Source organism: Nansenia antarctica (assembly GCF_963989245.1).
Source record: "Nansenia antarctica genome assembly, chromosome: 6".
NCBI lineage: Eukaryota > Metazoa > Chordata > Actinopteri > Argentiniformes > Microstomatidae > Nansenia > Nansenia antarctica.
Genome location: NC_137676.1, coordinates 2,232,386 through 2,247,385, shown reverse-complemented (window position 1 = coordinate 2,247,385; position 15,000 = coordinate 2,232,386). Strand labels below are relative to the sequence as shown.

At 47.5% G+C, this 15,000-nt stretch overlaps 1 protein-coding gene across 1 annotated transcript in view; it reads left to right on the top strand.

Annotated features, from left to right (window-relative positions):
- Window positions 1-15,000, top strand: part of grm1a (glutamate receptor, metabotropic 1a) — a gene marked incomplete at both ends in the record, with an annotated part of 57,091 nt that overhangs the window by 25,067 nt on the left and 17,024 nt on the right. The window contains 1 exon segment of the mRNA XM_080533485.1: window positions 6,398-6,633. Within this exon segment, the coding sequence (XP_080389611.1) occupies window positions 6,398-6,633 (236 nt within the window).

Here is a 15,000-nt window from a genome sequence, read left to right as displayed (position 1 = left end):
GGCCTAGGCTGTCTCCCCCCTCCAGAGAGGCCTAGGCTGTCTCCCCCTCCAGGCTGTCTCCCCCTCTAGCCTAGGCTGTCTCCCCCTCCAGGCTGTCTGCCCCCTCCAGAGAGGCCTGGCTGTCTCCCCCCTCCAAAGAGGCCTGGCGCGAGGAGGCCATCAACCCGCCACTCCGCTCATGCAAAATGAACTGGATCAGGGAGAGAAGGAGCAAGGGAGAGATAGAGAGAGAGAGAACGCGAGGAGGAGGAGGAGGAGGAGGAGGAGGAGGGGGGTGATGGGAGGAGGGGGAAGATAGCAGAGACAGTATGTATGGAAGAGATTGTCTGTCTATCTAACTATCTATCTATCTATCTATCTATCTATCTATCTATCTATCTGTCTGTCTATCTATCTATCTATCTATCTATCTATCTATCTATCTATCTATCTATTTATCTATCTATCTATCTATCTATCTATCTATCTATCTGTCTATCTGTCTATCTATCTGTCTATCTGTCTATCACTGAGCTATGATACTCTAGTTTCTATGTAACCAGGTCAGTTGACATGGTAATAGTCTCTTGATATCTGCAGGGCACATCTGAGCCAACGGCTTGGCTTCTTTCCATCAGTCAGTTATGGAATATCTATCGCTAGGCTAAACAAGGGACTCTACCTCCTCTAAACCTTCTTTTTTTCTTTCTGTTTTTTTTTTAGGAAAAACTCTCACACTCCTCACCATTTCTCTAAGGAAACAGTACATGTGATTAAGCCTCCTCCACCCTACCAATTAATTCATAGCTTCATGAATATACAAATGATGTGTTATCAAACTTATCTGTAACTAAAAAAATCATCTGAAATAGTCTGGGGAGTGTTTCTCCTCCTCCTGTTGCTCTCAGACCACTAGCTGACAGCTTTGTTGTGGTACAGAGTACACATTCATTATCTGTGTTGTGTTACAGAGTACACATTCATTATCTTTGTTGTGGTACAGAGTACACATTCATTATCTTTGTTGTGGTACAGAGTACACATTCATTATCTTTGTTGTGGTACAGAGTACACATTCATTATCTTTGTTGTGGTACAGAGTACACATTCATTATCTTTGTTGTGGTACAGAGTACACATTCATTATCTTTGTTGTGGTACAGAGTACACATTCATTATCTTTGTTGTGTTACAGAGTACACATTCATTATCTTTGTTGTGGTACAGAGTACACATTCATTATCTTTGTTGTGGTACAGAGTACACATTCATTATCTTTGTTGTGGTACAGAGTACACAGTCATTATCTTTGTTGTGGTACAGAGTACACATTCATTATCTTTGTTGTGTTACAGAGTAGACATTCATTATCTTTGTTGTGGTACAGAGTACACATTCATTATCTTTGTTGTGGTACAGAGTACACATTCATTATCTTTGTTGTGATACAGAGTACACATTCATTATCCCAGTTGGTTCCAGCTTCACCCAAAACTATGTTTCCCCAAACACTGAGCATTATCCATCTCTCTCTGCAGAAAGATCTAATTGACCACGTGATATGATTCTCCCTGCACTGTGTCTCACTGCAGATAGATAGATAGATAGATAGATAGATAGATAGATAGATAGATAGATAGATAGATAGATAGATAGATAGAGAGATAGAGAGATAGATAGATAGATAGTAGGGATGCACGATATTATCTGCGCCGATATTTATCGGCCCGATATTGGGAAATTAATGTTATTAAATATTTATCGGTTTTATTACATTTTAGCCGATATAGAGCCGATAATATGAAGCCGGAAATATTTCCGGTTCCGGTTGTCTATCGGCATATAAGCACAGTGATTGGTCCGCTTGGTAGCACATGATTCCGATATGATTCCGACTCTCTCGTCGGCCAAAATGCGGAAGCCATGACAGAAATGTCATTTACTTTTTCTGTAATTACTTATTAATTAAGATTTGAAAAATTATGATAACCATCGTATTATCTTAGTTTAATGTCATTTCAATGCATCATATAACTTTTCTTTACAACAAGCATAACAACAAAAAGATCGCTATTATGCCGCTTTGAGTACACCGTTCCAACGGAGCGCCCCATGGAAGCGTCAGGCACAGCCTTCCTATAAGAAGCGCGATTCACATTTACGAGATGTACAATCCTGTTTATTTAGAAATAAATTATTAGTTACAGGGAGCTCCATGGCTGTTCGTTGGGTTTGAATTATATTTATGATAGACATATTTAATGTTAAGTTATCTATAAGAACTGTGATTGGTCCGCTTGGTAGCGTCACATTCCGACTCTCTCGTAAATGCGGAAGTCATGACAGAAATGTCATTTACTTTTTCTGTAATTACTTATTAATAAAGATTTGAAAAATGATGATCACCATCTTATTATCTTAGTTTACTGTCATTTCAATGCATTATAGACATTTCCTTTACAACAAGCATAACACAAATATGTTTTTTGATCGCTATTATGCCGCTATGAGTACACCGACCAACCGCTGTCCGCGGAACTATAAACTTGGAGAGCCCTCGCGTAGGCGTAGGCAATGACATGTGTTAAAGGGAGCAAGACGCGAATCTGCCGACTCATGAGTGAACGGCGAAAATGCCTGGACGGCACAGCTTGGGATTCCATTGAAGTTACAGGGAACTATGTGTGAAAGAGGCTTGAATGTTGAAATAACATTAATACAATGTTCATTGATAAAATGACAAGGGATGGAAAGGGGAGATGGCAGTTCTAGAAGGGGGATGATGAAGCTCTGGACTGAGGAACAGCATAGTACATCGTCATAATAGCGATTTTTTTGGTTATGCTTGTTATATATTATATCTGTTCTCATATCGGTTCTCATATCGGTTATCGGCCACGAGAAGCGGGTAAACATCGGTTATCGGTATCGGTTGGAAAAAATGCATATCGTGCATCCCTAATAGATAGATAAACAGACAGATAGATAGATGGTAGATAGATAGAGAGATAGAGAGATAGATAGGCAGACAGGCAGACAGACAGACAGACAGACAGACAGACATTCGGACAGACATTCTAGAAATCAGTTTTTAGGTTTTTGCCCAAGGCCAGCTATGGTCCAATCTCTCCGCCATGGCAGGCTGTTTTCCACGCCTGTGTAAGGAAATATATTGGATGTCCCTGTAGCACGGCTGTATCCAATTGAGCACTTCAAATGCAGTTGACATTGGCTCAGAGACGGCGGACCAAAAGCTGGTATTGGAGGATACCGTGGACGGGATAGAGAACAGTAATCGAACATGTGATGAGAGGGAGGGAGAGAGAGAGAGATAGAGGGAGTGAGAGGGAGGGTGAGGGTTTGGGATCCTCGCTTCATGTGATGAGAGGTAGTGCAGTGGAGTACATTATACACACGTACACACGCACGCACGCACACACACGTACAGTGTGCATGTTCCAAATCCCCAAAACAAACTTTTCAGAAACACTAAATGGAACTCACTGTAGCAAATCCTCAATCCATGTTTCATTCTGGAATCATATTTGATCGTTGTTGAAAATGAGCAACACCAAGGGCTTATAGGCAGTATAAGATGAAGAACCCCCCCCCCCCAGCCCCCGCCCCCCCCAGACAGACACACAAACACGCCTGTCCATCACCCAGAATTATCCCCCTCTCTCTCGTGTTGAGATACTGTAATTGGATCCAGGGTGACACACTCCCTAATTGGTGGTGTAGCTGTCAACCAGCACAGCACAGGTATCCAAGACAGCAGCCAGCCAGGAGGAAGCATTAGAGGTAGAGAGAGAGAGAGAGGGAAGCATTAGAGGTGTAGAGAGAGAGAGAGAGAGAGAGAGAGAGAGAGAGAGAGAGAGAGAGAGAGAGAGAGAGAGAGAGAGAGAGAGAGAGAGAGAGAGAGAGAGAGAGAGCGAAGCGGAGGAGCGGACACACCAACTCTCTGACCCAACAGAGCAGAAAAGAGCTCAGCTTCGAGCAGTGCTGTTGTTCAGCCATTAGTTTAGTTTCTGCAATCTGCGTCTCTCTCTCTCTCTCTCTCTCTCTCTCTCTCTCTCTCTCTCTCTCTCTCTCTCTCTCTCTCTCTCTCTTCTGTCTTTCCCCCTGTCCCTCTCATGGCCTGGAGGCTAGATGCATAGTCTAAATGAGGTCTAGTTGAGTGGAACTCCTGAAGTTGTAGGCAAACAAACAAACAAACAGACAAACAAACAAACAAGCTGACAATTAAAATGGAGTTGGCCGTTCGTTGGTTCCTTTGTATCCATATTCCATACGCACAGAGATTTACATTTCTTTACTAGGATAAACCCCTTGAGATGTTGACGATATCATCTGGTTTTCGAGAGGGTCCCAACATAATATCACAATCAAAACAACAGAAATAATAAGAGTACAATTATGACAAAAATACAGACAAGACAGACAAGCGACAAACAACACCAACATGCATTACTTATTGAAAACATTGAAAACATTAATATAAACTAAGGGAAGGTGGATCTACATCTATACTTTATACAGCTGAATATTATAATCTGTTATCCATTATCCATTGGTTGGTTATCCTCTGTTCAATTGGGCTACGTTAACCAATAGAGTAGATTGGGCTACGTTAACCAATAGAGTAGGTTGGGCTACGTTAACAGAGAGATAGATAGATAGATAGATAGATGGATGGATGGATGGATGGATAGATAGATGGATGGATGGATGGATGGATGGATGGATGGACAGACAGATATATAGATAGATAGGTAGCTAGATATATAGAGTGATAGATAGATAGATAAATAGAGCTCAAAGTGCTCCAATCATTATATAATCCTAATTGAATTATTTAGTAATTTAAAGGCAATATTAAAAAGAAGATGGTAACTATTAAGTCAAACTATTTGTTTTTTTTCTGTCTTTAATGAGGAAACATGACGTTCTGGCCGCTAGTCTCCTAATGGCAGAGTGTTGCACAACAACCTCCTGCTGGGAAATGTTGAACCCATCATGCATCTGGATGGAAACATTTATAGTTTCATAAAATGACTCCAAACATTCATTATGGTTTTGAAGACTTTGTCCTATAATTCATTAGAATATTTCATTGAAGTTAAACTTGGCGTAAAGTGAAATGTAGCGTCACCATTGAGTGCCCGATGTCTCTGTTATCGTTTCACAGAAGTTTGGAATCCCTCGCATCATAACCCAATCTCTATCTCTCTCTCTCTCCATCTCTATCTCTATCTCTATCTCTCTCTCTCTCCATCTCTATCTCTCTCTCCATCTCTATCTCTCTCTATCTCTCTCTCTCTATCTCTCTCTCTATCTCTCTCTCCATCTCTATCTCTCTATCTATCTCTATCTATCTCTCTCTCTATATCTATCTCTATCTCTCTCTCTCTCTATCTCTATCTCTCTCTCTATCTCTCTCTCCATCTCTCTTTCACTCTCCCTTTTGTCAAGAACCAGAGACTGTTTTTCACTTGAAGTATTGTTTGAAATTGTAGAGTCTGTGTTTGGCAGATTTGGGGAGAGTTGGAGTGAAACTGCTTTTATTTTTGGTGCTGGTTATAAAAGGTCAAATGCAAGGAAATGGGAGCTGTTAGACTTTGTAGTGGGGCAGGCCAAATTGTCAATTTACAAAAGCCGAAAAAATCAAATTGAGAATGTGTCAGGTGGGGAGTTGCTGCCATTGTTGTGTAAAGCTTTGGTACGAGCTCGAATCACAGTGGATTTCAGTTTTTTTCACTCATGAGTGATTCTGCTGTGTTTCTGATGCGCTGGTGCTTCAATGAAGCAATTTGTTCTGTTGTTGACGAGCAGCTCTGTTTTAACCCCTTATTTATGTGAGAATGTTAATGTTGTAAGTGCAAGTCTGTTTAATTGGGTAATTTATGCTGAAATTGTCCTTTATTTATTAACAATAATAACGTTTTTTAAACAATTTAATCTAAATCTCACTCTCTCTCTCTCTCTCTCTCTCTCTTTCACTCTCTCTCTCCATCTCTCTCCCTCCATCTCTTTCACTCTCTCTCTCCATCTCTCTCTCTCCATCTCTTTCACTCTCTCTCTCTCTCTCTCTCTTTCACTCTCTCTCTCTCTTTCTCTCTCTCTCTCTCACTCCATCTCTCTCTCTCTCACTCTCTCTCTCTATCTCCATCTCTCTCTCTCTCTCACTCTCTCTCACTTTCTCTCACGCTCTCTCTCTCACTCTCACTCCATCTCTCTCTCTCTCTCCATCTCTCTCTCTCTCTCTCTCTCTCTCCATCTCTCTCTCTCACTCTCTCTCTCACTCTCTCTCTCTCCATCTCTCTCTCACTCTCTCTCTCACTCTCTCTCTCTCTCTCTCCATCTCTCCATCTCTCTCTCTCTCTCTCTCTCTCTCTCTCTCTCTCTCTCTCTCTCCCAGTGATGGCTGGGCAGATCGTGACGAGGTGGTGGAGGGGTATGAGATGGAGGCGGAGGGCGGCATCACCATGAAGCTGCAGTCGGAGGAAGTGACGTCGTTCGACGACTACTTCCTGAAGCTGCGTCTGGACACCAACGAGAGGAACCCCTGGTTCTCTGAGTTCTGGCAGTACCGGTTCCAGTGCCACCTCCCGGGCCACCCCCAGGAGAACAAGAACTACAAGAAAGTCTGCTCCGGTAAGAATAAACCCACTAAATAATTACATAACCCAGATTCATATTCAGAAGAACAAAACAAAACTCTGGGACGGAAGAGGAGCCTGTGTCTTATATCAATAAAAGATGTGGGAAGGAAGGATTATGTAATATCCTCTGACACCAATGTACAAAGTAGATAGATAGATGGTAGCGGTTCGTTTGCCCCTTTGATAAGTGAGGAATTAGGTGCTGGGTGGAACAGATGTTGGATGATAACAGTATGTGTAACAGTTTTTCTCCTGTTCCGATAGTCTCTCTTCTTCCTAATGAAAGGTGACCTAGGGTAAACTGAACTGTCCATCCACCAAGTTGTTCTGATTAATGAATCACCAGATTTCTAATTGATTCACAACAAATCATGTTACGTTTCTCAATAGGTTCTGTTATGTTTCTCACTAGGTTCTGGGTGTACACAATAAGGTCGGATCCAGGTGCGGTGTAATTAAAGAATGAGACGGAGAAGTAATAAAATAAAGATTCTCTTTACTGAGACGTATGATTCATAGGTACAAACATAAACTCTTAGCCGGACAACAAAAAGGGGAGCAGTAGGGCTCAACACGTAGGTAATAATAACTCAGGCACTGCGGTCAATAATAAAGTGCACGAAAACTAAAGATTGAGCAAAGGGCTCCAAAGGCGGTACAAGGTTGCAAACCAGCAAACAAAGTCAAAGTTCAAATTACGTTCCGGGTAACGGATACGTGAAGTGGTAATACATACACAGGTTTCTGAAGCATTCCATACGGTGTAACACAAGTGATCGACTGACAAAGGAACAAGGAAATGGGACACACCTATATACACTGACAAACACACACAGGTGACAACAATCATTCGATAATTAGTCCAGGGCTGGAGCACTGTCGCTCTTCGACCAGTAGGGGCGATGGGGAGTCCTCTTCGCTGACCCCCCTTGTAACAGTGCCCCCCCCTGACGAACGGCACCAGAAGTTCACCCGGGTGCCTCGGGATGGAGCCGGCGAAAGTCCGTGATGAGGCTCGGATCTAGAATATCCCGCCGAGGCACCCAGGTACGCTCCTCAGGCCCATAACCCTCCCAGTCCACCAGGAATTGGAGACCCCTCCCCACCTTCCGGCAGTCAATAATCCTGTTAACCGTGTAGGCAGGTTGTCCATCAATGAGACGGGGCAGGGGGGCGGGGCGGGGTGGAGGGGCCATGGGGGAGAAAACAACGGGTTTGAGGAGTGAAACATGGAAGGTGGGGTGAACTCGCATGGAGGGTGGGAGTAGCAGTCTGTAGGCCACGGCGTTGACCCGCCGCACCACCTTAAACGGCCCCACGAAGCGAGGAGCCAGCTTGCGTGACTCCACCCGGAGGGGGAGGTCCCGGGTAGACAGCCAGACCCTCTGACCAGGACGGAAGACCGGGGCCGGACGGCGCCTGCGGTTGGCCTGGCGTTGGGACCTGTCCGAAGCCCGCACAAGCGCCGCCCTTACCCGCCTCCAGGTACGGCGACAGCGGCTGACATGGGCTTGGACCGATGGTACAGCTGCCTCCTCCTCCTGCTCCGGGAAAAGGGGGGGCTGATACCCGTACTGGCATTGGAAAGGGGAGAGGCCAGTGGAGGAGCAGAGGAGGGTGTTGTGGGCGTATTCAGCCCACGCCAGCCGCCGGTTCCATGTCGCCGGATTGCTGGAGACGTAGCACCTCAAGACCCCCTCCAGATCCTGGTTGACGCGCTCCGTCTGCCCATTGGATTGGGGGTGGAACCCGGAGGACAGGCTGACGGAGGCGCCAAGGCTGGTGGCGAATGCCTTCCAGAACCTGGAGGCGAATTGAGGACCCCGGTCGGATACCATGTCCAGGGGTAGTCCGTGCACCCGGAAAACGTGCTGGACCACTAGCTCCGCCGTCTCTTGGGCCGTGGGAAGTTTGGGGAGGGGGATGAAGTGCGCCGCCTTGGAGAACCGGTCTACCACCACTAGTATGGCGGTGAACCCATCAGATGGGGGTAGACCCGATATGAAATCGAGGGCTATGTGCGACCAGGGACGTTTGGGGATGGACAGGGGGTGTAGGAGTCCCGGCGGTCGTTGCCGGGAGGCTTTACTGCGCGCGCATAGGGCACAGGCTGCCACAAACGCACGCGTGTCCCCCTCCGCTGTGGGCCACCAGAACCTCCTTCGTATGAAGTCCAATGTCCTGGTGGCCCCTGGGTGACTGGTGAGGGAGGAGGCGTGCGCCCACTGCAGCAGTCGTGCGCGCGCAGTCTTCGGAACGTAGAGCCTCCCCGGCGGACCCCCGCCCGGGTCAGGCTCCCGCCTCAGCGCTGTCCTCACTACCCTGTCGATTCCCCAGGACACGGGGGCGACGACCAGGCCAGTGGGGACGATCGAATCCGTACTCTCCACCAGGTCCACAGGATCGAACTGCCTCGACAGTGCATCGGGCTTGGTGTTTTTAGAGCCCGGTCGATAGGAGATCGTGAACTGGAACCTGGTGAAGAATAACGCCCACCTGGCCTGTCGGGAGTTGAGGCGTTTGGCCCCCTGGATATAGGCCAGGTTCTTGTGGTCTGTCCACACTATAAAAGGGTGCGCGGCCCCCTCCAACCAGTGCCTCCATTCCTCCAGCGCGAGTTTGATTGCCAGCAGCTCGCGGTTCCCCACGTCGTAGTTGCGCTCCGGCGCGGACAGCCTGCGCGAAAAAAATGCACAGGGGTGAGTCTTATTGTCCTTGGCGCAGCGCTGTGACAAAACCGCCCCTACCGCAATGTCCGAGGCATCCACCTCCACAACAAAGGGTAGGGACGGGTTCGGGTGCACCAGGATGGGTGCTGAGGTGAAGCGCTGTTTTAATGCCGTGAACGCGGTGTCCGCCTCCGGGGACCAAGAAAAGGAGCGTAGGCTAGTCTGGGTGAGGGCTGTCATCGGGGCCGCTAAGGCGCTAAACCCACGAATGAACCTCCTATAAAAGTTTGCGAAACCCAAAAAGCGTTGTAATTGTTTGAGAGAGGAGGGTCGGGGCCAGTCCAACACCGCACTGACCTTTCCGGGATCCATGAGTAGATTCCCCTTGTCCACCACGAAGCCCAGAAAGGAAACAGTGTCCACATGGAACTCGCACTTCTCCACTTTAACAAAAAGTTTGTGATGGAGAAGGCGTTCGAGCACCTGTCGCACATGGATTCGGTGTTGGGCTAGGTCCTTGGAGAAAATTAGAATGTCGTCGAGGTAGACGAAGACTGAGTGGTCGAGGAGGTCTCGTAGGACATCATTAACGAGCGCTTGAAATACCGCTGGCGCGTTGGCAAGGCCGAACGGCATTACTAGGTACTCGTAATGTCCTCTGGGGGTGTTAAAAGCTGTTTTCCACTCGTCCCCCTTCCGGATCCTCACTAAGTTGTACGCGTTTCGTAAGTCCAGCTTAGTGAAGACCCGGGCCCCCTGCAAGGACTCAAAGGCCGTCGTCATCAACGGAAGAGGGTATCTGTTTTTCACCGTGACGTTGTTCAACCCCCTATAGTCGATGCACGGCCGTTGCCCCCCGTCCTTCTTGGCCACAAAGAAAAACCCTGCACCCGCCGGGGAGGTGGAAGGGCGAATGTGGCCCGCGGCGAGTGCGTCGTCGATGTACTCCTTCATGGCCAGGGTCTCAGGACCGGAAAGGGAGAACAATCTCCCCCGAGGGGGCGTGGTGCCGGGCAGGAGGTCGATGGCACAGTCGTACGTCCTGTGGGAGGGTAGTTCCCTAGCCCGCTGCTTGCTAAAAACCTCCCCCAGATCCCAATAGACCTGGGGAACGCACACTACGGCCGGAGTCACTGGAATGTTTGTAGACCCCGCCGCTAGCGTGGAAAAGGGTCTAGGGGCTGTAGCTAGGGAGTGGGAAGGGACTGGGAATGGGGTTGGGGTTCTGGGAGGGTTGGTAATTCGCCCCGTGGACCAGTTAATGTTATGGTTGTGCACCGCCAGCCAGGGGTGCCCCAGGACCAGAGGACAGTCGGGAGACTCAATAATAAAAAACTGGATGAGCTCCCACTGTTCTTGCTCCACCTGGATGCGAATAGGTGGTGTGCACTGGGTAACGAAGCCGGTCCCCAGAGGCCGGCCGTCCAGGGCGCGGACCGGTAATGGAACGGGAAGGTCCTTTAGAGCTAGTCCCCACTCGTGGGCTAAGCCCGTGTGCATAAGGTTCCCCGCCGCCCCCGAGTCCACCAACGCCCACACCCGTCGTATGCGGCGTCCCCCCTCTATCGTTACCCCCAAAAAGGTCCGGTGATCGCCCATTGCGGAAGGTGACTCGTGGCTCACCAATGCCCCTCCCGACATTAGCGAGCCCTCCCGTTTCCCGGTTTCTCCGGGCACGTAGCGACTAGGTGTCCAGCCCGCCCGCAATACAGACAGCGCCCCTCTCTCTGACGCCGCTGTCGCTCGGTCTGAGACAGGCGTGCCGCTCCTAGCTGCATTGGCTCATCGTAGGTGGGTTCCTCCTCCATGAAGCCACTGGGTGGTTTCACACCCGGCGTTAGGTGGGAGGGCGCGCCCCTAGCCGAGCCTCTCTCGCGGTCCCGCTCCCGGCGTCTATTATCCACCCGCCGAGAGAGGTCGACTAAGTCGTCCAGCTGCTCAGGCAGCTCTCGGAAGGACAACTCGTCCTTCATGACCTCCGAGAGCCCCTGCGCATACAGGACGACCACAGCGCGCTCCTCCCACCCGGTCTCTCTGGCCAGGGTGCGGAACTCCACGGAATAGTCCGCCACCGTGCGATGACCCTGTCGACAGGCGGTGAGTCTCCTGCCTGCCTCGTAGGTAGAGAGTACCCGGGTGTGATCAAAGACTTTCCGCAGCTCTGCTATGAAGAGCTGGGAGCTGGCACATATCGCCGTCCCCCTCTCCCACTCTGCCGTCGCCCAGGACAGGGCACGTCCCGTTAGCAGAGTGGTGATATAGGCCACCCGGGACTGCTCGGTGGGAAAGGAGGTCGGCTGTAGGTTGAAGACTAAGGTGCACTGTGTGGTGAACTCTCGGCAGCCCTCTGGACGTCCGTCGTACCTCTCTGGAGGTGGAAGGCGAGGCTCACGAGGTGTCGGCGGAGGTGTAGGGACCAGTAGTGGAGGTGGGACTGCTGCGGCGTTGGCTGCGGCGGCGACCCGTTCCGCGTTGTCCTGGCGGTCCACCAGGCTCGAGACGGTGAGGGACAGCTGGCTGAGATGTTCACTCATCTCCCGGAGGAGACGTTCATGCTGGGTCAGCATGGCACCTTGGGTGTCCAGTACGGTGCGAAGGTGTATTACATCCGCTGGATCCATATTGGTCAGTCGATCTGTTACGTTTCTCAATAGGTTCTGTTATGTTTCTCACTAGGTTCTGGGTGTACACAATAAGGTCGGATCCAGGTGCGGTGTAATTAAAGAATGAGACGGAGAAGTAATAAAATAAAGATTCTCTTTACTGAGACGTATGATTCATAGGTACAAACATAAACTCTTAGCCGGACAACAAAAAGGGGAGCAGTAGGGCTCAACACGTAGGTAATAATAACTCAGGCACTGCGGTCAATAATAAAGTGCACGAAAACTAAAGATTGAGCAAAGGGCTCCAAAGGCGGTACAAGGTTGCAAACCAGCAAACAAAGTCAAAGTTCAAATTACGTTCCGGGTAACGGATACGTGAAGTGGTAATACATACACAGGTTTCTGAAGCATTCCATACGGTGTAACACAAGTGATCGACTGACAAAGGAACAAGGAAATGGGACACACCTATATACACTGACAAACACACACAGGTGACAACAATCATTCGATAATTAGTCCAGGGCTGGAGCACTGTCGCTCTTCGACCAGTAGGGGCGATGGGGAGTCCTCTTCGCTGACCCCCCTTGTAACAAAATCACAAAGATTGTTAGCATGACTGTTAGCTCTATCAATTGAAATGATACTCCCCATAAGCATGTTTTCAATCATTGTGATGAATTAAAAGGTGCTCTAATAGATCGTTAATGTGAAGGTTTAATTATTCACTGTTCTTATTGCTTGATGTGCCATAGACAATCTGGCACAATAAGTAAGAGTTGATTAATGACATCGTTACAGAGCAGTTAAGCTGTAGTGTTACTGTTCTCATACATCTGCTGTTGTTACTCTCTCTTCCACAAGATCTCCAAGGTGGTAAGTGTTTATTTTAAGTCCAGATTACGGGGATGGTTCCTGCACTTGCACTGACTGAGGCCTGCACTACACGTATATGGATATTTACAAGGCCTGGACTACACGTATATGGATATTTATAAGGCCTGGACTACACGTATATGGATATTTATAAGGCCTGGACTACACATATATGGATAGTTATAAGGCTGGACTACACGTATATGGATATTTATAAGTCCTGGACTACACGTATATGGATATTTATAAGTCCTGGACTACACGTATATGGATATTTATAAGGCCTGGACTACACGTATATGGATATTTATAAGTCCTGGACTACACGTATATGGATATTTATAAGGCCTGGACTACACATATATGGATATTTATAAGGCCTGGACTACACGTATATGGATATTTATAAGGCCTGGACTACACGTATATGGATATTTATAAGTCCTGGACTACACGTATATGGATATTTATAAGTCCTGGACTACACGTATATGGATATTTATAAGTCCTGGACTACACGTATATGGATCTTTTTAAGGCCTGGACTACACGTATATGGATATTTATAAGGCCTGGACTACACGTATATGGATATTTATAAGTCCTGGACTACACGTATATGGATATTTATAAGGCCTGGACTACACATATATGGATATTTATAAGTCCTGGACTACACGTATATGGATATTTTTCTAAACACACTTTTTTTATGCCATTGGGCCTCTCAACCATACGAACATGGCGTTTTCACTCACATAAATGGAGATTTCTCTAAACGGATAAAAAAGTGAAGAAATACAAAAATATCCGATTGAGTGGATCAGTGTGGTTATGTTAAACGGAGCTGGTGTTGATGCAATGACGTCAAGCGTCAAGTGTCAAGCCGTTCACACATGCGCATTGAAGCGAAACGGTTGTCAACAGTAACAACTACACAAAAGGAGGACAAAAATATCCGCTTAAAAAAAGATCCATATACTTGTAGTCCAGGCCTCAGCACCTCACTCCTGTAGGACACGCAGAGTTTGGCTGCTATGATCAACAAAACTCAAGCATCTGTGACACAGTCTGATCATATGTGATACAGTCTGATCATCTGTGACACAGTCTGATCATATGTGACACAGTCTGATCATATGTGACACAGTCTGATCATATGTGACACAGTCTGATCATTTGGTCCGCATGTCGGCAACCAATCAAAATGTTCTGACTTTTCTTTTGAAACACGGAACTACGTTTCAACATTGTTGAGGATCACAACACAAACTCGCTAGTCGAGCCAAAACATTGCAACGCAATGGATTGGGTGAGTAATCCCCACTGCTACCTAGTTAACTAGAACTCTACTTTACATTGTTAGCAGGCTCACAAAACAAGCTGTTTAGCTGACTTTCAACGACGCAGATTTAGTTTTCTCACATTTTTCGAAAGAAAAGTCCGATCATTACATCGGAATCCCGATATGAGGACCAAAGCATTAGAACCTGTCACATACCTGTCTACCCAGGACCGACGACATGAATAGAAAACTCCCAAGTTGTCTGGGTTCTGTTCTTGCCTGGGGTCAAGGGTCGTTCGTATCAGTCAAACTCTACAGTGGAGCTCTTTGGGGGGTTTTGGGGGGATAATACTGCAATGTGGAAACCACAAGGAGGGATATCTCACAAAAGCACAGTGGTCACAACCCCCCCCCCCCCCCCCACCCCCTCAGTGTAACACCACCACAGCCGTGGAGGCTGGCGGAGGTAGAAATCAGAGGACGGGGTTCATTGTAATCAACGGAATGGAATGAGGAATGGTACCCAACCACCATTACACTGAGCCTGTCCTCTGATTTCTACCTCCACCAGCCTCTCTGCCACCACAGTATCACAGTGTTGTCCTGCATAGATTCCACCACTACGCCACCTATCTTCACGTGATCACCAACATGGACATGTTTGTATTATATGCATAAGGGGAGCAATGGGGGAATATGAATCATCTACAATTTGAGCAGTTATAAGAAATCTGTCTTGATGCCGTAGCAGCTCATGTCCAGTATGATAGACGTAGCAGCTCATGTCCAGTATGATAGACGGGTGAGGGAAGGTGTCTTTTCGCTGCCTCGATGACCCTGTTTTTTGTTGTTGTTTTTTCACAAATCTTTTTATTGCAAACAAGTCGTAATCAGTCAGTGGCATGGAGTAATAACAGTACTAA